The sequence below is a fragment of the Penaeus chinensis genome, chromosome 39 (assembly GCF_019202785.1).
Source record: "Penaeus chinensis breed Huanghai No. 1 chromosome 39, ASM1920278v2, whole genome shotgun sequence".
Lineage (NCBI taxonomy): Eukaryota > Metazoa > Arthropoda > Malacostraca > Decapoda > Penaeidae > Penaeus > Penaeus chinensis.
In genome coordinates, this window is record NC_061857.1 from 19,251,949 (window position 1) to 19,276,948 (window position 25,000).

The 25,000-nt window shown below is 43.0% G+C and overlaps 1 protein-coding gene across 1 annotated transcript in view; it reads right to left on the bottom strand.

Moving 5' to 3' along the window:
- Window positions 1–7,837: 7,837 nt before the first annotated feature.
- Window positions 7,838–25,000, bottom strand: part of LOC125046620 (transketolase-like protein 2) — a 25,872-nt gene continuing 8,709 nt past the window's right edge. Inside the window, exons 2-10 of the mRNA XM_047644450.1 lie at window positions 12,957–13,102; window positions 12,575–12,764; window positions 12,227–12,461; window positions 11,166–11,436; window positions 10,573–10,711; window positions 9,787–9,934; window positions 9,410–9,652; window positions 9,062–9,293; window positions 7,838–8,788 (exon numbers count right to left, since the gene is read on the bottom strand). Of these exons, the coding sequence (XP_047500406.1) occupies window positions 8,616–8,788; window positions 9,062–9,293; window positions 9,410–9,652; window positions 9,787–9,934; window positions 10,573–10,711; window positions 11,166–11,436; window positions 12,227–12,461; window positions 12,575–12,764; window positions 12,957–13,102 (1,777 nt within the window). The 3' untranslated portion in view covers window positions 7,838–8,615. The remainder of the gene's footprint in view (window positions 8,789–9,061; window positions 9,294–9,409; window positions 9,653–9,786; window positions 9,935–10,572; window positions 10,712–11,165; window positions 11,437–12,226; window positions 12,462–12,574; window positions 12,765–12,956; window positions 13,103–25,000) is intronic.

The window sequence follows — 25,000 nt, forward strand, 5'->3', positions numbered from 1 at the left end:
AATCTCCCTCTCTCCCGTTTTCGCTCGCATGACCGACTGGCGCAAGCAAAGTCCACAATACCCCCATTGTATGCATTATTACTTATCTAAACCTTGGTTCCGTACACCTAAAACGAATGAACAAAGAAAAAAGCAAAGTGACAGTTAAGTAACAATTTTGTAGTACTTATACCATTTGTATGTGTAGACCAAGAGGTATATGTAAATGTCGTTGGGTGCCTCAAATCCTGAAGATGGTCCCATTTAACAAAACTAAAGGAGCCCAAGAATTAAAACCAGGTCGAAGTAAAATCCATATACAGGAAAAACGGCGCACTTCACAGGGTAATCATCTCCCTAGGAAATGTGCAAATTGCAGACAATAGCATAATGCAACTTCAGCGCTATGTGCATATTACCCAAAAGACCGAAAACATAAGTTGCTGAAGAAACAACAAGTTCTCCCCTCTCGGACCTCCACCTCCTCGCCCTAATGACGTAACAGAATTCCCTCAACTTGGAAGGCATGTTGCACCAAAGCAGACACTGCCTCCAGATTTACTGTCAGCTTCAGCGCCAGCTTCGTCGCTAGCTTCAGGGCCAGTTTTAGCACCAACCTCAAATCAAGCTTCAGTGAGTTCTTCAACACCGACGTTAGCGCCTGTTGCAGCACCAGCAGTTCCAATCTTATCACCTGCTCCAGCACTTGCTCCGACAGCATTTTCAGCTGCAGCCTCAACACCAGTGTCAGTTCCAGCCTCCGCACCTGCCTCGGCGCCAGCCCCAGCAACAGCACCACAGCTAGAACCAACTCCTTCTCCAGAAGAAAGAGACCTGTTGCAAATGTTGCAGCCATAGTGGTGAAGAAATAGAGAGCTTCTGTGAAGATGTTCATTACGCCAGCAATAGAGCAAAACACATTTCGCAATAATTATGGAAGATTTTAATGCCAAGACAGGTAAAAATATAGAAGGAGAAACCACAGTTGGGAATCATAAAATAGGCACTAAAATTAGAGAGAACAAAAGCTAATCGATTTTGCGGAGGCTCGATCACACAATATCATGAATGTATCCTTTAGAAAAGGTGTTTCAATCTCAGTAACGCACTCGTCAGCTACTGTATTTCTCATCTCTGTCCTTTCCAGCTGTTTCTCTTCCTTCTCTTTTAGTGCCCAGGCTTCTCCCCCATACCGCAGCACTGGTCAATCAACTGTTGTGAAAACTAACTCATTGTTTTTAAGTGGAATCTTTTTGTCGTATGTAACACCGCCGACTTCTCTCCATTTAGCCCATCCTGCTCTCACCCGGCTTTTCACATCCAATCCCATCCCTGTCCTCCAAAGATATTTGAAGTTATGCAGCTGGTTCAGCTGGCATTATTGTCGATCCATGATTGCAACTTGCTCACCTCCTCTCCGACTACTAACCACCGTCTCTATCTTCCTCGCATTTTCTCCAAAAGCTCCTGCCACTCACATTCTTTGCTGTAGTTCTTTCTCTGTGTCTATCAGCACCAAATCGTCTGCATTACTCCCAGGTATCGTCTCGTAGCTCTTCGCTTAGCACATCTATTGCTGCTACAAACAGGAGAGGTTTCTGTGTGTGTGTGTGTGTGTGTGTGTGTGTGTGTGTGTGTGTGTGTGTGTGTGTGTGTGTGTGTGTGTGTGTGTGTGTATGTGTGTGTGTGTGTATGTGTGTGTGTGTGTGTGTGTCTTTGTTTGAGTGCGCGTGAATGGGAAAGAGGGGGGGATGGTAGACGGCCTTTCTTTTTTCTCCCTCCATCCCTCCCTCCCCCTCCTTCCATGTTCTCTTTCTCCCTCTGTTACCCTCTTTCTCCCTCGCTCCCTCCCTCTTCTGTGTCTCCCTTTCTTTCCCCTCACTCCGTTTCATGGCTAAAAGGATATGATGATGAAACGTTTAAACTACATCTAAATATGATTGTTATAATAAACTGAATTAAAGACTGTTTTATGTACTTATCATTTAATAAAATATAGCGTTTGTATGAATCTGGATTTGCAGTTGCTATATTCGATATCAAATAACATTTTCTGTGTACTTGTATTAGAGAAAACGTTAAAGACACACATACTAGGCTATTCGCATATTTCATTTTACCATTTTGAGTTTCCGAACACGTGAACCTAATATCTAATACCTATAACCTTTACCATGACTCTTTTAGATACCTGTACAAATATATCCACCATATAGCATCCCTCTCTGGAAGGGGAAAGGGGATCGTTGGGACTGTAGCAACTACCGTGGCATTACACTGCTCAGTATATCAGGAAAGGTTTTCGCCCATATTCTTCTGAAACGGATCCGCGACCACCTACTAAGGCACCAGAGACCGGAGCAGTCTGGATTCACTTCTAGTAAGTCCACAATAGACAGTATCCTAGCATTCCGAGTAATTGTTGAATGCCGTCGACAGTTTGGGTTGTTTGCAGCCAACATCGACCTCAAGAAGGCGTTTGACTAGTTGCATGGAGAATTTCTATGGGAGATTCTGAGACTTGGGGGAATTCCGACACGGATTATTGGCCTAATAGCAAGCATATATACCGGTACTGAAAGTGCTTTAAAGTGTGGCGGGGGCCTGTCGAATTTCCTCCCTCTTAATTCAGGGGTGACGCAAGGCTGTGTCCTTGCATCAACACTTTTCAACACCTGCAGGGACTGGGTAATGGGCAGAGCTACTGTCCAAAGTCTGTGTGGAGCAACACTGGGCAATATCAAGGCCTCAGACCTTGACTTTGACGATGATGTTGCTATCCTTTCTGAGTCTGTGGAGTCACTGGTGGCGGCTCTTGATGCATTTAGCAGTGGGGCGAAGCCCTTGGGCCTAGAGGTCTCCTGGACCAAGACCAAGATTCAGGACTTTGGCAGCCTGTTAGGGGAACCCATTCAGTCAATCCATGCTCGTGTTGAGGACGTTGAAGGCACAGAGAGCTTTGCATTCCTTGGTAGCGTAGTCCATATCTCTGGGCTGAGGAGCCATGAACTCGATCAACAAGAGCATTTGGAGACGTCGGTACCTATGCAGAAGGACCAAGCTACATCTCTTCAAGGACTTGATACTGCCACTTTTGCTCTATGGAAGCGAAACCTGGACGCTATCTAGTACCTTGGAGTCTCGTCTTGATGCATTTTCTAGCAAGTGTATGGGACCTGTTACTTGCATAATCCGGGATCGCCGACTCAGGCTATATGGGCACCTAGCTCGTTTCCCTGTGGATGACCCTACCCATCAGGTTGTCTCTGTGCGAGACAATCCTGGGTGGAGGAGACCCGTAGGACGACTTAGGTCATGGCTTGGGCAGCTCGACGAGAGTTAGTGATGGATATGGATAATTTTCAGGTCTTACAGATATAATCTTGAATGAATGTAAATACTAGTATCTCCTGATGTTTTATCATCAGAATTAGAGTTCCTTCAGACCAATCTCAAATTTGTCTTTCTTTGTCCTAGGTGTTATCATATTCCAATACATGATAATCAGTCAGCGAAAACACAGTTATTTTAAATTGTAATTATGGTATGTTATGTTGTGAATTACTTCTGGAAGATTTGAGTGCAGTTGGAATTGTAGATAACGCACCGTGCTACCTGGAAAGTTATTTATGTGATAGAAGATACTGTATGCAAAGTGGAAATGGTTTCCCTGCAAATGAAACTACAAGGATGTGTTTTAAGTCCCTGACAATACGCAATTTTACTTTTCAATAACTGACAACACCTTTGAAAAAATCGATAATATTCTCCAGTGTGTGTCAAGGACTGGACAGACCATACACCTGGAATTAAATGAAGGCAAAACTTAAATTATGTTGTTTGGTAAGAAATATAGTTGAAGACAGTTTGGAGTTGCTAAAGAAGTCTCTAAATAGGTTTCAAGTTCAGGTTGGGAAAAATGTTCGTATTTTGGGGGTATTAGTGATTGCTGGATACTATCTCAAACACATTGCATTCATTTAGAAATATCTTATCGGGGACTTTGTTAAGAAGCTGGTGATAAATGAGGTTGATAGAAGAGTGGGCTATTGTAATTCAAGATATCATAAATAGGGCTGCAAGACTAAGTAAAATAGTCCCACCTCGTGGAAAAAATACTCCTATGTTAACGGAACTACGCAGGCTACCTACAAAAGACAGTAATACTTAAGCTATGGACCCTGATTTATCAAACATGGAGTATAAACTCTCCAGCATATTTTAATATGGGATGATGTAGATGTGGTAGGTGAAGATGGGATGGAGTGTTTAATTTGTTTTATGCGATGAGTCGAGTGAGGAGGAGGGGTAAGTACCGGAGAAGTAGAGACTGGAGTATCTGGATTTTGAATGGCAAAATAATTTGACTGGGAGCGGGAAGGGGGAAAAGTGGGATGAGGAAGGGTTACTGGGAAGATGTAGAAACATTTTGGGAGAGAGAGGTAGGAGCAGGGCGAAGGATAGTACTGAAGTAGCGAATATGAGAAAAACCTCGTCTGCGTGCTTCCTTTTTGGCATCACGCAAAGTGAGACCCAGTTTGAATCTGAGATTTCTCACCTCTGACTCAAACTTGTAGGTGGGGGAGCCCCTATAAAATACATTATGGGCAGGCAGGGAAGGAGGTCATGTATACGGAAAATAATTTTGGCAATATTGGTGAACTTACAGCGGCCTCTAGGAGGAATGATGTAGTACTGCGCTGATACTGTATCATAGTCCATGAGACAGACAAGGTTTCTCCGAAGTCTGACCAATCCTTGTCGCAAACAGAGCAGTTTATCGGGGAGATGAAGTCCGTTCTGGTACAAGTGTTGAGGGAGGGGTGAGACTGGGCAGGAATGGATTTGCCAGTGAAGTTGATCACGGTTTAGCTTGGGATTTGGATGTACATTTGACAAGGCAGGAACGATCAAGGCGGCTACGGAAGGAAACTTTGCCTACTTGTATTGCTGGAGGAGAATTGTTGCCAGAGTAAGGGACTGTCGAGGGAATCAGGAAAAATCGATCCTATTTGGCTGGGTTAACGAGTATTCTGAAGGTTTGTAGATGTGGGGGTATCAGAGGGACGGGTCCTTGTGGAAGTGGGAGTGGTGTTAAGACGTGGACAATCAGGATGAAGACGTAAAGAGGGAGGAGGGAGTAGTAGATGAAGAAACCTTTGGGGGTGGAGGAGATGAAGTAAAGGATGTTGGGAGAGGAAGAATATTTTCTGGAGGTTGAGTAATGACCTGGGTTAATGGTTTGGCCTGAACTGAGGAGAAGATAATGGTTAATGGTTAATGGTTAAAAGCAAAATAAATGTGCTAGACATCTAAGGTCATGTAGCACTATAGTAAATGGTAGTGAAGGGTGGTTGAGTTAGTGAAAGTTGGGCAAAGGAATTGACGGGTAAATGGTTAAGGTTGGGTAAGGTAATGTATAGGGGTTAGATCAAGTGAAGGATGTATATTCATTTGAGGAATGAAAACAGGTTGTTAAGGCAGAAAGTGTGAAGTTGTGGGAGGGATCACGAAAAATCGGTCCCATTTGGCTGGGCTAAATAGATTATTTAAGAATTTTGTAGAAATGGGGGTAGTAGAAGGACGGGGGCATGTGGAAGAGGGAGGTAGTGTTATGGGGAGGTGGACAATAAGGTTGTAAGGTAGTAATAAGGTAGGATGGGGTAGTTGATGAAGAAGGTTGTGGGGGTATAGTTGTTGAAGTTGAGCATGTTGGGAGTAGAATTGTCTCCTGGGGTGTTGATATGGGTGGATACTGTACTAGTCGGCATTGAGGAGGGGGTATTAGTTGTAGTGTTCAGAGCCGTGGTCAAAGGAGAGTCTGGGGTCAGGGAATCGGGCGAGTTTGAATTGGTGGAGCTATTTGATGAAGAGGCAATTGCCTCTAATAATGGTATGGTTAATGGTTAATGGTTAATGGTTATTCATTGTTGGCCATAATAAGCCTGGAGTATGTTGGGGAGAGAAACGGTCCACCCCTCAGGGTCTCTTGAGGGGTAAGGGCTAGACAACTAAAGCAGGGGAATACCGTGCCCATGGCTCCCTCAGGCCGTTCAGGACTGGCACGGCTCTCACACCTTAGGAAGTGGATAGTAGAAGGGGTTGGTGAAGGGACAAAGGAAAAAGTAGGAGGGGGAAAAAAAAGACCATGCAAAATTTGTTGAGTCGAGGGCTGAGTCCCAAGGTTGGGGAGTTCCCCATCATTGGGTCTCAGTCTTCGTCTCCTAAGCCCCCCCCCCCCCCCCCCCACGACAACAACGGGCAAAGGATTGGGGGGGGAGGAGAAGAGAAGAGAAGACCGTGCAAAATTAGTTGAGCCGATGGATGAGCCCCAAGGTTGGGGTGACCCCTAACACTAGCCTTCATTCTTCGTCTCCAAAGCCCCCCACCCCCACCCCACACACATGGCAACAACGGGCATGGGATTAGGAGAAATAGTGAAAACAAATAAATGTGCTAGACATCAAAGGTCATATAGCACAATGGTAAAGTATAGTAGTGAAAAGGGAATGAGTTGATGATTAGGGTAAAGGTCGAGGATGAACAGTACTAGAGGGGCATTCTGATAAAGTATTGTGGCGAAAAGGGTAAAAATGAGTTAACGATTAGGATAAGTGAACAGATGAAGGGGATGAAGAAAAGGAAAAGGAAAGGGGGAAAAAAAAAGACTATGCAAAATTAGTGGAGGCGAGGGCCGAGGTCCAATGTAGGGGTGATCCCCTACATTGGACAACGAGCAAGGGTTTGGGGGGTACTCATTGAAAATTTTCTGCCACATCAATGTAATGTCATTAGCGGCATATACTCGTAAACAATACTGCGATAGGGTGGGGCTTGGGATCCAAGCCCCCGGGTAAGAGTTTTTTGGGGGGGTTCAGTGTTAATTTCTAGAATGGTCAATGGTCAAAACAAATAAATGTACCAGACATCAAAGGTCACATAACATTATGGTAAAGTATTGTGGCGAAAACGGTAAATATAGGTTAACAATCTAGATAAGTGAACAGAAGGGGATGATGAAAAGAAAAAGGAAAGAGGGAGAAGAAAAGACCCTGTAAAATTAGTTGAGGCAAGGACTGAGGCCCAAGGTATGGGTGATCCCTACATTAGGCCTGTCTCTGCCTCCTAAGACCCCCCACAACAAGGAACAAGGGATTGGTGGAGTGTCTGTTTACCTCCGTGTCTGTCTCGTATGTCTGTCTCTCTCTCTCTCTGTCTGTCTCTCTCTCTGTCTGTCTCTCTCTGTCTGTCTGTCTCTCTCTGTCTGTCTGTCTCTCTCTGTCTGTCTCTCTCTGTCTGTCTCTCTGTCTGTCTGTCTGTCTGTCTGTCTCTCTCTGTCTGTCTGTCTCTCTGTCTGTCTCTCTGTCTGTCTGTCTCTCTGTCTGTCTCTCTCTCTGTCTGTCTCTCTCTCTGTCTGTCTCTCTCTCTGTCTGTCTGTCTCTCTCTCTGTCTGTCTCTCTCTGTCCGTCTCCATGTGTAAAAGCGATTTCCCCATCTTATGCATCTCTATTTGTATGTTCATCTGTCAGTCTGTGTTTGGCGTTTTTACTGAATATGGTTAACACTTTACAGTAGTTATTTGTCTACACTTGTCTGTATCCACATGGCCAAGTGTCTCATGCTCATATGTATATGTTATGTTGGTATGTCCGTTTTCCTTTACTTACTGAACCCGGTCTTTACCAATTCCCTTTAATTCATATTTGTCTCCACTTATGTTTTGTTATTTTTGAATTAATGTTTAAGAATAGTTATTCATGCGCAAAACTTGGATCCATCAATGAATACTGGAGTACATTTTTCTTATAAGATGTTAAATAATCAAATCATTTTCTCCAAGGTCATTTAACACAACACACAAATCTGTACGTTTATTCCACTTCATGGCAAATCTACACATTATAATACTCATCAATAACAAAACAATAAATTTCTTCATAAACAAAATAACAGGAAAGAGTAATGCTTTCCCTGCATGAAAGATAATACAAGTGCATCCAGCATTCAAATATGTGAATTATTATCTCTAATAAACATTAATTATCTTACATTCAATACAATTAACTTTTCATAGTTTCACAAAACAAACAGCTTACCAATCACATTCTTCGAAAAACTAGCAGTAGAAACTAGTCACTTTTACATGCATTAACTACATCAATCCTTTTTCAAGAATTATAAAACAATGAATTGTCCTTATGTAACAACCGGATCTTGTTCACAAAAAAATTTAGGACTAAGTCCAATTGGAATGTTTCCTGACAATGCAGGTATGGAATATTTCATGTTCTCTGGAATGATCAAGTTTCTTGAAATAGATATGAACAATTCTGAAAATCACAAACAAAAAAATATATCATGGAATTGTAAACCTGGTTGAAGTTTCGAAAATGGAATGTTTTGTTTCCAGTAGGAATGTTCCAACAAACTGATGACAATCATTACCTTCTAAAAGCACCTTCACAGACTTGCCACTACCTTACATGACACAATATTAAGTGCCAACATAAATACAGACATTACCATGATTTTTTTTTGTCTTTTTTTTTTGTATTTTCAACAATTTCATCAACTGGGAAGCATAAATATGTCTGCTAGATGCAAATAACATAGGACAATCTGAGACAAGGTGTAATTTAAAGGCTAGATATCTCTTTGGCAGCCTTAACAACAGCAGAGGCAGAGATGCCAAACATCTCCAGGAGTTCGTCACACTTTCCAGATCGAGGAATACGGGGCACAGCAAGGTGTTTCATGATGATGTCACGCTCCATTGCAACAGCTGACAGGACTGCTTCTCCAATACCACCTAAAGTATTAAGTATGATTGGTTTTACTTACTTACAACTCCGAGTTTATGAACATATTTACAAAAAAGTACAACTTAATTGTAATCCAAACTACTTGCAATTGTAAATATGAATGAAAATTTCATGAAATGAATAGGTTAGCTAGAAAAAACAGACATACAACTGGGCTTCAGCCCTGATAAAAAAAAACTTATGTACATATAAATTCCAATACCTTGGTGCCTAACATTATGGCAATAGAAATAAATGTATAATGTAGAAAACCTCCCTACCTTCTGCATAGTGGTCCTCCACAACGATGATGCGTCCACCACACTCGCGAGCGTTTTTGATAATGCCATCCTTGTCAATGGGCTTAATGGTGAAGAGATCCATGATACGCACATTGATTCCCTGAGAAGCCAGTTCATCAGCAGCAGTCATGGCTTCCCTCAAAGTGATGGCAGCACCAATCACCAGCACCTTGTCACTGGATGATGACTTGATTACACTACCCTTGCCAATCTGAAAGGAGTTTTAAGGAAAATATTATTCAATGGTTTGGTTTGACGAAGACAAAAAGCAATACAAAAAGTCTGCATGAAATCAAATCATGTGAAATATCCTTGCACATCACTCACTTCGAACTGATGATCATTGTCGTAGACAACAGCCGTTCCTGGGCGAGAAGTACGAATGAAGCAGAGTCCAGGAGTGTTGGCAGCAAGTTCACAGGCACGCTCAGTAGACACTGCGTCAGAGGGGTAGAAGACAGTGGCTGAGGGAATGCTGCGGAACATTGACAAATCCTCCAGTGCCATCTGGCTTGGGCCATCTTCACCAATGCTGATGCCAGCATGAGATCCCACACAGTTGATGTTGGTCTGAAATATATCAAACATTTAGAACATTTATTCTCGAATATAACAACTTGCATTTATAGATGTTCATCTCCCTAGCCTAATATCTTTCAAATTAGTTCTGTACTGCAACCTCATTTACTGCAACAAATTAGTACCTGAGAAATAGCACCCATTCGCAATTGGTCAAATGCACGAGTGAAGAATGCAGCAAAGGTAGAGACAAAAGCAACAGTGCGGTCTCGGCAAGCTGCTCCGATTCCAACTCCAACCAAATTCTGTTCAGCAATGAAGCACTCAATGTACCTGGAATTACGAAAAAAAAATTATTACCAATGCAGAAATATACCAAAACCATTATATTCATTGACACTGATAGTGGGGTTTTTTTCTTGTTTTTTTTACATCGTAAACAAATAAAAATCATAAAATTAAAACTAAGAAACATTGATTTTGATATATAAAATTTCTATCTAACTATTCACCTTTGTATTGTGATAACTCAATAATAAAAATTATACATATAACCTAATGTTTGTACAAAAAAATCACTGAAGTACAATGTATACTTAAAGTGTAATGTCCTAGTGCTATAAAGTTAAAGAAAACAGGTTTCAATGACATTGATATAGTACAATTCCAAAATCAATTAAAAGGGAAGAAAAGTTGATTAGGGTTTCATTCTAGTGTCCAGTTCAATAATGCTAAGCTTCATATTCTAGATGTTAATGGGGTATTTTGAAGATTCAAGATCCTGTGCTGCATTGCACTGTTCAAAAGTTCTAAGAACAATAATATAAAATACTGGATAATGCACTGCATCAAAAATATTTTCAAAATGGTTAACACATTATGCTATGTATAATGATTTTCAGCTTTTCCATCAAAGAAAAGGAAAAATCACATTTCCATTCAAATAATCCACTATGCAATGCTCAACATACCTGGCAGGATCTGTCTTCAACATGGCATTGGAAAAGGTGGAGTTCTTTGTGTCACCATCAAGAGCAATTACTCTTTTGTTGTTCTCAGCGAGCTTGGAGAGAGCAGTGCCATATGCCTGCCTTGTGGCTACCTTGTCACCTGCAAAATGGCCATTGCTATTTTAGGTATGGGAAAAGCATCTTCACACTCAGCCTTTTTTTATTTCTCAATTATACAGCCGTTTTCTTCTGGTTAGCCATTGAGGACATCTTACTTATGTACTTATAAGCCACATTTTATTTCTGCAAAAAATAGATACTTCAACTTGTCTTACAAGACCAGCAAGCATGATCCATAAAAAAAAATACTCCTAATGTGCTGCAAGGTAAGTTATCAAAGTCTGCATATCTAAAAAGGATACTTTTTTTTAGCTTTAGTCACAGTTCCTCATTTTTCATTATAACTTGATGTAAATTCAATTCTGCAGCCAGAGGTTCACTGATAAACACAACTTTCTTACTAATCTTGGGAGTATTTTTTTCTATTACTAGCCCCACAAAAACTTATTTCTTTAAGCAATACTAAAGTGCCAAGTCATACATCTAAAACATACCTTTCTTGTAATTTGGAGGGCTGGACAGTTGAATGTTGCTTATATCAACTTTAGGTGCATCTTCGTGGAGTGGCTTCTGAGGTACAAGGTTGTTGGGTCCAGCATTCTTGATCTGACCTTCAATAGCAGAAATTACCTCCTCTGCTTTGGCTCCCAGGGGCTTGCCATGCCAGTTCTCGGCATCTTCAATGGCAGGGAAGCCTTTGCCTTTGTAAGTCTTGGCAAGCAGGCATGTGGGCTTGCCCTTTGTCTGAGAAGCTTCATGGAATGCCTGAATATTTAAAGTCGTCAATTAGGTAACTTGATAATAACATCTATTCATAATAGTCTAACATGTGTTATTCTCTCTCATTGGATTTAGGTCACTGTTCTTTACATTTCTTGCCTAACATTTGGTTCAAAAATTATTTATGCAACTTCTCAAATCAACTAAAAATTTTACACATGTATGGCCCCACACATACTTTTTTACCAATGAGTTTTACCTAGCTCAGCTGTTCACCCTTTTCATTGAATTTCAGAAAGATTTTAATTCTTTATTGCTATTTTTATTATTCTTAAAATAATCATAATATCAATAATATCAATATTGATATCAATAGAGAAAAAATCTTGAAAACTCAAGGACAGGGGAAATTTCCTTAGGAAACTTAGGCTTCCTAATTGGCTCCTTAGATGTGGCGCCATCTATGTGCAAATAAATTTCACAAAAGGCAGTAAAAGCAATGATTATCCAATACTGTATAAGGTTTTAACTGGTATTTAATGAAGGAATAATTCAATATATTACTTGGGAATTGCTTATTACATACATTACTTAATTTTTTACCTGTTTCAAATCTATTTCTGGAGCTAATTTACTCATGAAACTGATCACTCCCATAAGTTCGACAGTTAGAAAATATCTAGCCTATTTCTGTCTCTATAACTCTTAACCTTCTGCCAAAACTATCTCTAAGCACTTTGCCACCTAATATAACTACTCCATGCGTTGGATGCATTTCCCCCCCTCCCCCCACTAGAATTACAACTGATATTAGCATATCCAAGACTAAAATTACCTTGCAGATAGCCTCAATATCATGGCCATCTACAACCAAGGTATTCCAGCCAAAACCTTCGAGGCGGGAGCGGTAAGCATCCATGTCGTGCTGGAAGGCAGTGGGCTCTGACTGACCAAGACGATTGATGTCAAAAATGGCCACCAGATTGTCCAACTTCTTGATTCCTGCAAAGCTCAAAGCCTCCCAGATGCTGCCCTCAGCACTTTCACCATCACCAATGAGACAGTAGGTCCTGTGAAAGACATGGATTTAGCACATGGCAATACTAAAAGTATTTCTTCATCTTTTTAAAAGTAAATAAGCAATTAAAATCTACATCTTTCATTCTATTTCAGTTTCCCTTACCTGTAAGAGGCCTTGTCATAAAACTTGCCCACATAGGCCATGCCACAAGCTACAGAGAGACCCTGACCCAATGAACCAGTGGCCACATCCACAAAGTTCAGACGGGGAGTGGGATGGCCTTCGAGATCATTGTCGATCTTACGCAGGTTCATTAACTCCTCAGTGGGGAACAGACCTGCCTCAGCCCAAGCTAAAAGACACCAAGAAACAGAGGATTAATCTTTCAGAAGTGATTTCAACCAAAAATATAAAAGACCTTAAATAAATAATGGCAAAGCTTATATTGAAAAAAAATTGAGAGATACCTTTCCTTATTCCTTGTCTATCTAATGAGAAAAGGAGACCATAAAATAACAGTAGCCCCTACAACCTTCTTACTTACCAGCATAGAGGATGGGAGCTGCATGACCCTTGGACAGAATGAACCTGTCTGAGCTGGCATCCTTGGGAGCCGAGAGCTTGTACCGCATTGTGTGGAAAAAGAGCACGGACATGATCTCTGCCATAGACGCACATGATGTTGGATGCCTGAAAGTAAAGAAAACATGAAATACAAGTAACTTTTTTGTTTAGTATGGAATCCTGAAACAAACATGGAATGAATAGTGAGCACTAGCAGGTAACAAAAGTAAAAATATGATAAGTGGTGTTGAATGTGACAAATATTGTTTAGTTTAATGTTTAGTGATGAAGGAGTACCTAGGCATTAGGTAAGTGAAATAAGTAGGTGCATAATGAATAGCATAAGATGAGAAGCAAGTGTAAGTGATGAGTATGGAGTAGGGAGAAGGGCAAGGTACTGTTAAGAATGAGATGAATTGTGATCAATGAAAGGTGAATCATGGATAATGAGATAAATCAATCAGAATGAGCAGAGAATGGAGAATAGGAGTAATGAATGACAAAAGCGAATGATGAGTAAATATTCAATGACGGGTGGTGAATACAAAGAAAGTGTAAAAATCAATTAAATGTTGAATAATGAATACTGAAGGTAAATAATCGCTATGTTACAAAATTAATATGTATCTGTAAATACAGCGATGATAGTTATTACAGTCTGAAATTGAAAAAACAATGCATAATTAAGTATCTGAACAGAACAAATAAATTATCAATGAAAAACAACGACGTAAAACCCGATACCTACTACTTTCTGCGTAAAAATGAAGAAAAAACAAAATTCTAAATAACTGCAGTGTGCACACTTAACTTAATCCAAACCGTTAAGAAATATCAAACTTTAAATAAACAAAATTTAAACACCGGCGTTCTTTCCGAAACGTCAATCGGTGTCCGGAACAGCGCGCGACCATGAACGTGTCAGAAGAGCTAAGTCGGCCAACAGAACAGCTTGTTTCCTCATATTATGGATTTCACTGCGCCCGCCACAAGGCCTACCATTACGAAAGTCGATTTCTCTACGTTGAATATCTACTCATTCCATGAGCAAAGTGTAAAAAAGAAGAAATCAATAAACCAAAGCCAGTCGACCTCGAGAACGGATGCAGATACACTCTAGGACAATAACGATTCGGAACCCTGTGGGGCTTCCCCTCAAGGTCATGTATTTTTCCTGTTTTTATTTTTGATAACATTGGAGGAAAGCGTCCCGGGAATACATAATTTCCGCCAAGCAAGGAGATCGTGACAGCCGCCTGCCTGGCCTTGGCTTTCTATAATGTTGGCGAGTTTGAACAATGATATGATGATTCGTGATATCCAATATTCTCAATCAACACTTACACTACCGTAAAACATTTTTTTCTGTCCATTGTACGGTAAAACTCGCAAGAATTCTTCGACAGAAAAAGAAAAAAAAAAAAAAAAAACTGTAAATGTTGTCGCAAACAGGATCTCCACTTCACGAACATGTGACAGCCAAAAACACATGACGGTATTTGAGATTTTATATCATACTTCGTCATTGAAGCCTCCTTGCTCGAGGCCAAACATGGTCCAAGCTCTCTCTCAAATTACTATTTAAAATACCTGGTAGCATAAGGAAGAATTTATAGCACCCAAATCAGCTCTTGAAAATAAACCGAAGCAGTGGTTAATGTACAACCAGCTATGGTAACAACAGTAGTAGTACCTTGCTTTTGTAAGCTAAGGCCGTAGCTGCCTCAACTACGTGAAAACACCTCAAATTTCAGAAAGGCCATCTTCAGATATCATCTGCAGATTCTCATTGTGTTGTTCTGTAACGCATAGATAATAGAATACCGATGAAAAAAAAAATATATTATTCAAAATACTAACTGCTCGCTCGTCAGCATATTCTCGACTCCCGTTACTAAAAATATTATCTCAAAATTCATTGTAAATGATAGGCTGGTCAAACCGCGGTCTGAGAGTTCTCATGTTTAGCAAATGAATACGGTATTTTAGCATAGACCTCGCTCTCCCATGGGGGGGGGGGGATGCACGACGCTTGCAAGGGGACTACGATTACCTCTTGTAGCTCTCTCCTCTCTTCACTCCTAATGATTGCCCAACGTTGCGAACTTCAGTTATTTCCCCCAAGGCCGAAATATTTCTTCAAAAGCTGTCCACTTTCACAATTCATGTATAATTAACACATTCTCTATTAAATTGCGAGTACACCTCACTCCTATACGATATCTCCTACGCCATAGTAGTTCTATGTAATATTTAGCAATACATTTATTATCTCATATGAGCCTACGTTATTCTTCAAAAAAAAAAAAAAAAAAAAAAGTTTAAAACAAATCAGACCATACGGTACCCGTCATTACAAGCTGAACACTGCCACAACAACATTAACCTGAAGCATTCATTACCAGCAAAATACCGCAGGCAGTCGCAACTTAACCACTGCCGAGAAACGTACTTTACAGGCGAATTATTCGGGAAGTTTATCATACGTTACTGTTTTTAATCATGTTTGCTTTGTTTTACTTATTGTTCTTTTATTTTAATATAGTTACAACAAAGGAAAGGCTACATTACTCATCTAATGTAAAACTATAAAATAGTTCATTAACAGGCCGAGATCCACCGAGTAGATCTTCAAGAGTGACAATTCATTTACCTGCCTTGAAATTAGCGCTATTCTTTGAAGAAAAAGACAATCATCCTCTGACCACTAATCTAGCTTACCTTTCAGCAAAGGGAACAAGAACAGAAGTGGGGTGGGAGGGAGAGGAAGGGAGGGAGATAATTGGTTTGGGGGCGAAAGGAAGAGCGAAGGAGACGAGGAATATGAAGAAAAGAGAAGGGTGAAGAGGGAATGGAGGTGAGAAATCACAGGTAGAGTAAATACAAATATAAACGTAAATGGGGAAAGGGCGACTGTACTAGATAAAAACGAGAAAACATTAGTGATGAAAGTTCAGAAAAAAATAACGTAAAAAAAGGGGAAGAGAAAGAAAATGAAGCGGGGGAGAGAGAGAAAAAAGAGGAAGCGTTGGATCCTAGCAATACCGATGAACAAGAGGCGAGGAAGAGGAAGATAATCGAGAAGAGGAAGAGGATTATACAAAAAAAACAATACAGACGAAGACGCAGATAACAATATCTTATCTCCATTCCCCAAAAGACCCTCGACGGCAGCGCTTTAGGGAAGATTAGAAAACTCGGGAGATAAAAAACTTCCATAGATAATTTCCTTGGCAACGCGTGTCCAAGATCTGTTGGACGAGAAAATCAAACAATCCATTACTTATTTATGTACGTCATTTTTTCTAATTCAATCTTCTTCCTAAAGGTCCATTTCTGTCCGAATTTTTACCAACTACTGTTAGTTCTTGGTTTTCTCTTACTATTTACTTTCTCGAAAGCATATACATGGAAATCTTTCACCAGGGAGCCATTTGGAGCCATAAAAAGCACTCGTCCCCAAGGAAGTAATATTCGTCGCTGATCATTCGATCCGAATACCCTGCGCTGGCTTCAAGAACTTAAAACGCCAGTGAATGATGGTAATTCTTCTAAAACAATCAGAGTACTAATAATTACCACTAGAAGAGCCAAGAGCTAACCTCAACCAACCACAAACGAGAGTGGGAGGGGGAAAAGGGGAAGAGGGGGGGGGGGCGAGAATTAGCCAGATGGGAGCAGACCGAGGGAGTCTCGGGCAGACGATGACACCTTTGCCTATACCACGAAGGACAGACAGAGAGAAGCAGACAGACAGAGAGAAGCAGACAGACAGAGAGAAGCAGACAGACAGAGAGAAGCAGACAGACAGAGAGAAGCAGACAGACAGAGAGAAGCAGACAGACAGAGAGAAGCAGACAGACAGAGAGAAGCAGACAGACAGAGAGAAGCAGACAGACAGAGAGAGGCAGACAGACAGAGAGAGGCAGACAGACAGAGAGAGGCAGACAGACAGAGAGAGGCAGACAGACAGAGAGAGGCAGACAGACAGAGAGAGGCAGACAGACAGAGAGAGGCAGACAGACAGAGAGAGGCAGACAGACAGAGAGAGGCAGACAGACAGAGAGAGGCAGACAGACAGAGAGAGGCAGACAGACAGAGAGAGGCAGACAGACAGAGAGAGGCAGACAGACAGAGAGAGGCAGACAGACAGAGAGAGGCAGACAGACAGAGAGAGGCAGACAGACAGAGAGAGGCAGACAGACAGAGAGAGGCAGACAGACAGAGAGAGGCAGACAGACAGAGAGAGGCAGACAGACAGAGAGAGGCAGACAGACAGAGAGAGGCAGACAGACAGAGAGAGGCAGACAGACAGAGAGAGGCAGACAGACAGAGAGAGGCAGACAGACAGAGAGAGGCAGACAGACAGAGAGAGGCAGACAGACAGAGAGAGGCAGACAGACAGAGAGAGGCAGACAGACAGAGAGAGGCAGACAGACAGAGAGAGGCAGACAGACAGAGAGAGGCAGACAGACAGAGAGAGGCAGACAGACAGAGAGAGGCAGACAGACAGAGAGAGGCAGACAGACAGAGAGAGGCAGACAGACAGAGAGAGGCAGACAGACAGAGAGAGGCAGACAGACAGAGAGAGGCAGACAGACAGAGAGAGGCAGACAGACAGAGAGAGGCAGACAGACAGAGAGAGGCAGACAGACAGAGAGAGGCAGACAGACAGAGAGAGGCAGACAGACAGAGAGAGGCAGACAGACAGAGAGAGGCAGACAGACAGAGAGAGGCAGACAGACAGAGAGAGGCAGACAGACAGAGAGAGGCAGACAGACAGAGAGAGGCAGACAGACAGAGAGAGGCAGACAGACAGAGAGAGGCAGACAGACAGAGAGAGGCAGACAGACAGAGAGAGGCAGACAGACAGAGAGAGGCAGACAGACAGAGAGAGGCAGACAGACAGAGAGAGGCAGACAGACAGAGAGAGGCAGACAGACAGAGAGAGGCAGACAGACAGAGAGAGGCAGACAGACAGAGAGAGGCAGACAGACAGAGAGAGGCAGACAGACAGAGAGAGGCAGACAGACAGAGAGAGGCAGACAGACAGAGAGAGGCAGACAGACAGAGAGAGGCAGACAGACAGAGAGAGGCAGACAGACAGAGAGAGGCAGACAGACAGAGAGAGGCAGACAGACAGAGAGAGGCAGACAGACAGAGAGAGGCAGACAGACAGAGAGAGGCAGACAGACAGAGAGAGGCAGACAGACAGAGAGAGGCAGACAGACAGAGAGAGGCAGACAGACAGAGAGAGGCAGACAGACAGAGAGAGGCAGACAGACAGAGAGAGGCAGACAGACAGAGAGAGGCAGACAGACAGAGAGAGGCAGACAGACAGAGAGAGGCAGACAGACAGAGAGAGGCAGACAGACAGAGAGAGGCAGACAGACAGAGAGAGGCAGACAGACAGAGAGAGGCAGACAGACAGAGAGAGGCAGACAGACAGAGAGAGGCAGACAGACAGAGAGAGGCAGACAGACAGAGAGAGGCAGACAGACAGAGAGAGGCAGACAGACAGAGAGAGGCAGACAGACAGAGAGAGGCAGACAGACAGAGAGAGGCAGACAGACAGAGAGAGGCAGACAGACAGAGAGAGGCAGACAGACAGAGAGAGGCAGACAGACAGAGAGAGGCAGACAGACAGAGAGAGGCAGACAGACAGAGAGAGGCAGACAGACAGAGAGAGGCAGACAGACAGAGAGAGGCAGACAGACAGAGAGAGGCAGACAGACAGAGAGAGGCAGACAGACAGAGAGAGGCAGACAGACAGAGAGAGGCAGACAGACAGAGAGAGGCAGACAGACAGAGAGAGGCAGACAGACAGAGAGAGGCAGACAGACAGAGAGAGGCAGACAGACAGAGAGAGGCAGACAGACAGAGAGAGGCAGACAGACAGAGAGAGGCAGACAGACAGAGAGAGGCAGACAGACAGAGAGAGGCAGACAGACAGAGAGAGGCAGACAGACAGAGAGAGGCAGACAGACAGAGAGAGGCAGACAGACAGAGAGAGGCAGACAGACAGAGAGAGGCAGACAGACAGAGAGAGGCAGACAGACAGAGAGAGGCAGACAGACAGAGAGAGGCAGACAGACAGAGAGAGGCAGACAGACAGAGAGAGGCAGACAGACACACAAACAGACAGGAAGGCAGACAGACAGACACACAAACAGACAGGAAGGCAGACAGACAGACACACAAACAGACAGGAAGGCAGACAGACAGACACACAAACAGACAGGAAGGCAGACAGACAGACACACAAACAGACAGGAAGGCAGACAGACAGACACACAAACAGACAGGAAGGCAGACAGACAGACACACAAACAGACAGGAAGGCAGACAGACAGACACACAAACAGACAGGAAGGCAGACAGACAGACACACAAACAGACAGGAAGGCAGACAGACAGACACACAAACAGACAGGAAGGCAGACAGACAGACACACAAACAGACAGGAAGGCAGACAGACAGACACACAAACAGACAGGAAGGCAGACAGACAGACACACAAACAGACAGGAAGGCAGACAGACAGACACACAAACAGACAGGAAGGCAGACAGACAGACACACAAACAGACAGGAAGGCAGACAGACAGACACACAAACAGACAGGAAGGCAGACAGACAGACACACAAACAGACTCGCAGACAGAGACAGACAGACTCGCAGACAGAGACAGACAGACTCGCAGACAGAGACAGACAGACTCGCAGACAGAGACAGACAGACTCGCAGACAGAGACAGACAGACTCGCAGACAGAGACAGACAGACTCGCAGACAGAGACAGACAGACTCGCAGACAGAGACAGACAGACTCGCAGACAGAGAGAGACAGACTCGCAGACAGAGACAGACTCGCAGACAGAGACAGACTCGCAGACAGAGACAGACTCGCAGACAGAGACAGACTCGCAGACAGAGACAGACTCGCAGACAGAGACAGACTCGCAGACAGAGACAGACTCGCAGACAGAGACAGACTCGCAGACAGAGACAGACTCGCAGACAGAGACAGACTCGCAGACAGAGACAGACTCGCAGACAGAGACAGACTCGCAGACAGAGACAGACTCGCAGACAGAGACAGACTCGCAGACAGAGACAGACTCGCAGACAGAGACAGACTCGCAGACAGAGACAGACTCGCAGACAGAGACAGACTCGCAGACAGAGACAGACTCGCAGACAGAGACACGACTCCAGACAGAGACAGACTCCAGACAGAGACAGACTCGGCAGACAGAGACAGACTCGCAGACAGAGACAGACTCGCGACAGAGACAGACTCGCAGACAGAGGACAGACTCGCAGACAGAGACAGAACTCGCAAGACAGAGAACAGACTCGCAAGACAGGACAGACTCGCAGACAGAGACAGACTCGCAGACAGAGACAGACTCGCAGACAGAGACAGACTCGCAGACAGAGACAGACTCGCAGACAGAGACAGACTCGCAGACAGAGACAGACTCGCAGACAGAGACAGACTCGCAGACAGAGACAGACTCGCAGACCCCAACATCCAAACCAAACGAGGCAGGCGCGCCGGAAGAGCAGCCAGCACCGGCGGCGTTGGCAACGGCGTGACCCCCCGGCAGAACCACCATGACGCGAACACGCTTTCCCCGGACCAGCCTCTGCCGCGCATGGATAATCGCCGACCGCAACTTTACACTCGTATTCACGGAGCTTCTCTCGCCCGTTAACCGCCTCGACGTTGCCGGGGGGCGTGGAATGTTACGTGGACGGTCGTAACATACATAAAGATATCGTTTGCCAAGATATCTATACCTATCGATAGATGACATTCAAACTAAGATAAAATATAGACATTCCGAATCTACAGGCCCTAATCTTCCTTTCCTTCCCCGTTCCAAACCTTACCCCTGCCGTCACAGTAGTCAATATCTATACCTTCCATGTGGAGTCCCAACCGCGCAACCGGTAAGCATGATGACACCCATTACACAATCCAGGCCTTTCACTTTACGGCATAGTGATAAAGCCGGGATGCCAGGGAGGGAAACTGAAATTAAATATGGTCACATTCTTGGTCAAAACTGTCAAAACACAAAACCTGTAGCAAGACATTTCTGTCCCATTATGCCAGCACATGGATACAAATGTATGCACAAACATATATGTGCACACACTTACACAAGCAGTTACACGTGCACATACGCATGTATACAAATAAGCACATATGCATACATGCATACATGTATACAAATATACATATATTTATACACACACATACATATATGTAAATCATATGTATATGCATATATATATACATATACACAGCATATACTCAAATATACATATATTTATACACATACAAACATATATGTAAATCATTTGTATATGCATATATATATATACAGCATATACTCAAATATACATATATTTATACACATACATACATACATATATACATTTAAATCATATGTGTATGCATATATATACACAGCATATACTTAACTAATACATGTATGCACTGTACATTCGTATATATTTGTCCAGTATCCTGTACCAGCCTTCACCTTGACGCCGATGCCTGACTCATGATGATTTTTTTTTTTTTTTTTTTTTTCCCCACCGTGGCCTCCGTCACACAGCATTTTTTATTAGTTTTTTATCTGTTTTTTCTCTCTCCTGCACCACTCCTCTCCCCGGGAGCAGATCCGCGATTCGGCGAGGCCTCCACAGCAGCACACGCAGCTAAAGAAAATTCATTAGTTACCTGCTTCTGAACGATTTGAAGTTCGTTTGCGTTTTGACGAAGCGGACACGGTGATTGTGGCGACTGCTGACGGTATTGGTTGTGATGACACCGTCTTTCACGTCACCTGGAGGAGCTCCTCCATTACAGAAATGATTGTGTTGATCTACTCGTTCGCATGTTACGGAGTCAGCGCAAACGGTGCCATCATTATCTACAATTCTTACACAGCCAGTTACGGCACGAATTATCTGTGAACGTAATCCCTTTTACAATCAACAGGACACGTCCAAGTGGAGGTTACTAGTTTCCATTCCTCATGAAATGCCTTTATTCTCTAAACTGCTTCCAGAATAGCGTGTCCATACTTTATACCAACGTACCATGTAGTCTGATGAGAAAAACTTTTGTAAAAAAAAAAGAACTAATAAAACGGATAAATAAATAAATTTTATTATTGACGCGCCAAACTGTCTTACTCTTCAGGGTCAACTTTTCAAGTGATTCATTTTCTTAAAAGTTGGAAAGCCGGATTTCCTATTGACTTTTCAAACAAAGGAAATAACGATATCAGTAATATAAAACATGGAAACAGGAACCTTATCTGTGAAAAAGCGACAACTCTTGTTACAACAGTTAAATGTAACGCTGATACAGCCAACTGCTAACCCCGAAGCAATAACAGGACATACTTAGGGCACCAAGTAAAGGGGAACAGCAGCGGACCCATCGCTGGCATCCACGTTTTAGGAATTCCAGTTCCATAAAGTGCCCCTGACAAAACTGGCTAGGGGTGTACCTCCTATCAGTTGTTCTTTAGTTCTTTCAATCCAGTAACGCAACTTTGACCTCAATGTAATATTTCCACATCTCGCATCTGAGATACGCTGAATGGCTTCATTTGGGAGGCTGACGTACAGTAGGCTGTGCAAGAGGCATTAGCTGCCTTTAATCCGGCCCTACAATAATGACCAGCAAGGGTGGGTGTACTTTGCACCGATTTTGGCAACTTATATTTTCTTTGTAATTACTTTATTTCTATTACTTTGCGATGCAAATGTCACATATGAAGCGTCTTACATGACATGTATTGTTTAACTTACGATACAGACGTGTGAAACTTTACACAGCAAAGTAGGCTAGTAGCAAGATTTTTTTTCAAACATTACCAACAATCCTCCATCCTTAATCTTGGCGTCTTTTTCTACATCAACATACACTGCCGGCAATCTCTTATCTCATCTTAAAGGCTTGGCGAAGTGTCGTCTAGTAAACCACCACAGGCCCATCCCATTACTGACCACAGACAAAATAGCTCAATCACAAGTTTCTATTTCAAACAAGCCGTTCCTACAAGACTAGTTACCGTGCAGCCAATATCAACAGGTTCCCATTATAATAAATAGAGCCCAAGATATTTTAGGAGAGGAATTTTAGATATATTCGTTCTATCGTTTGCATATATTTTTTGTATAAAAGACGGCTGGATGACACTGGACCCTTACCGTTTGCCTTATAAAAGATGGCTGGTAGAAACTTAACTGTTAGCGATTTCCTTAGCTTTCCAAGCTATTTCATAAATTTCCTTCCCTAATAAGACTCATGTGGCAGTAATTGCTGAATAACGATTACTCAAAACTATCGAAAACAAATTAGAATGAAAAGTCGCTGCCAAATATGTGTTTGCTGAATGACATCAGCCAAGCCCTTGCGAGTGACGAGTGCCCCCTTAAAAAAAGCCGGCAAACCAACATTCTTAAAAAAAATGAATGGAAAATAAATAAAACCAAAACATTTCTTAACCTACCCGGACTTCGATGCTTCCGTGCACTTGATGGACAAAATCCTCAGTTTGTTGGCAATATCCTGAAGTTCTTGCTGATTTATGTCTGCCATGTTGCTCGTGGTTCCTAGGATTCCGCCTGACAGTGTACACCCCATGCAACCGTGCGCCGCACTCGCGCTCCCACGAGCAGACAACAGACAAAACTACGCACAAACGGCTAACTGGCAACTTCTCCCGCAAGACCGGCCAATCACAGGAGATTTTCTGTTCCACTCCCTTTTTGTTCTACGTTTGGGTGTTATTTGTTCTATCCAACCTGTGAAAGTATGTTATTCTCGTCATGAGTGATGGATGTCTCTCGGGAATTTCGTAAGACATGGGGATATGCAACAACTGGCAGTCGCGTGCCTGTTAGTCGGATTTCACTTTACCCAATCATCTGTCTATTTTCATGGCATAACTAATCTACTTATCAAATAAGTCTATGTATCTCTAACAAGTACCAGAGTTTCTTGATGTACAGTAGGCGTATAGCTATAATACTATTTGTAAATATTTCCCTTGTTCTATCACTTCATATTCTCCTTCACTATCCCCCTTCTAGCAAACGAAGAATACAGCTGTCAACGGACGTATATGCACTGATTTATAAATTTCTCATCAAACATCAATCTATGTGAATTATCTATCACGTCTCTAATGAAGCAAAAAAACATAGAGGATGCGGCAATTCCTCATTTTCATGTGCATACGCAACATAGAACATACATATTCTTAAAAGACACACACACACACACACACACACACACACACACACACACACACACACACACACACACACACACACACACACACACACAGAGAGGGAGAAGGAGAGAGGGAGAGGGAGAGAGGGAGAAAGAGGGGGGATATATATATATATATATATATATATAGAGAGAGAGAGAGAGAGAGAGAGAGAGAGAGAGAGAGAGAGAGAGAGAGAGAGAGAGAGAGAGAGAGAGAGCGAGCGAGAGAGAGAGGGGGGGAGAGGAAGAGGAAGAGGGAGAGGGAGAGGGAGAGGGAGAGGAAGAGAGAGAGGGAGAGGAAGAGAGAGAGGAAGAGGGGGGGAGGGAGAGGGAGAGGGAGAGGGGAGAGACAGAGAGAGAGAGAGAGAGAGAGAGAGAGAGAGAGAGAGAGAGAGAGAGAGAGAGAGAGAGAGAGAGAGAGAGAGAGAGAGAGAAAGAGAGAGAGAGAGAAAGAGAGAGAGAGAGAAAGAGAGAGAGAGAGCAAGAGAGAGAGAGAGAGAGAGAGAGAGAGAGAGAGAGAGAGAAGGGGGGGGGGAGAGGGGTCGCCTGCATACCAAGCGAATTATCATATCTCACCAGGGCACGCAACTATTCACAATTCATCACAGAGAACACGTACTTAGTTTATTACTTCCAGCGTCACTTCTCACCATACACGTAGCCTGGCTTCACACAATGAGATACGGTGTGTAGCATAACATGACATGTACTT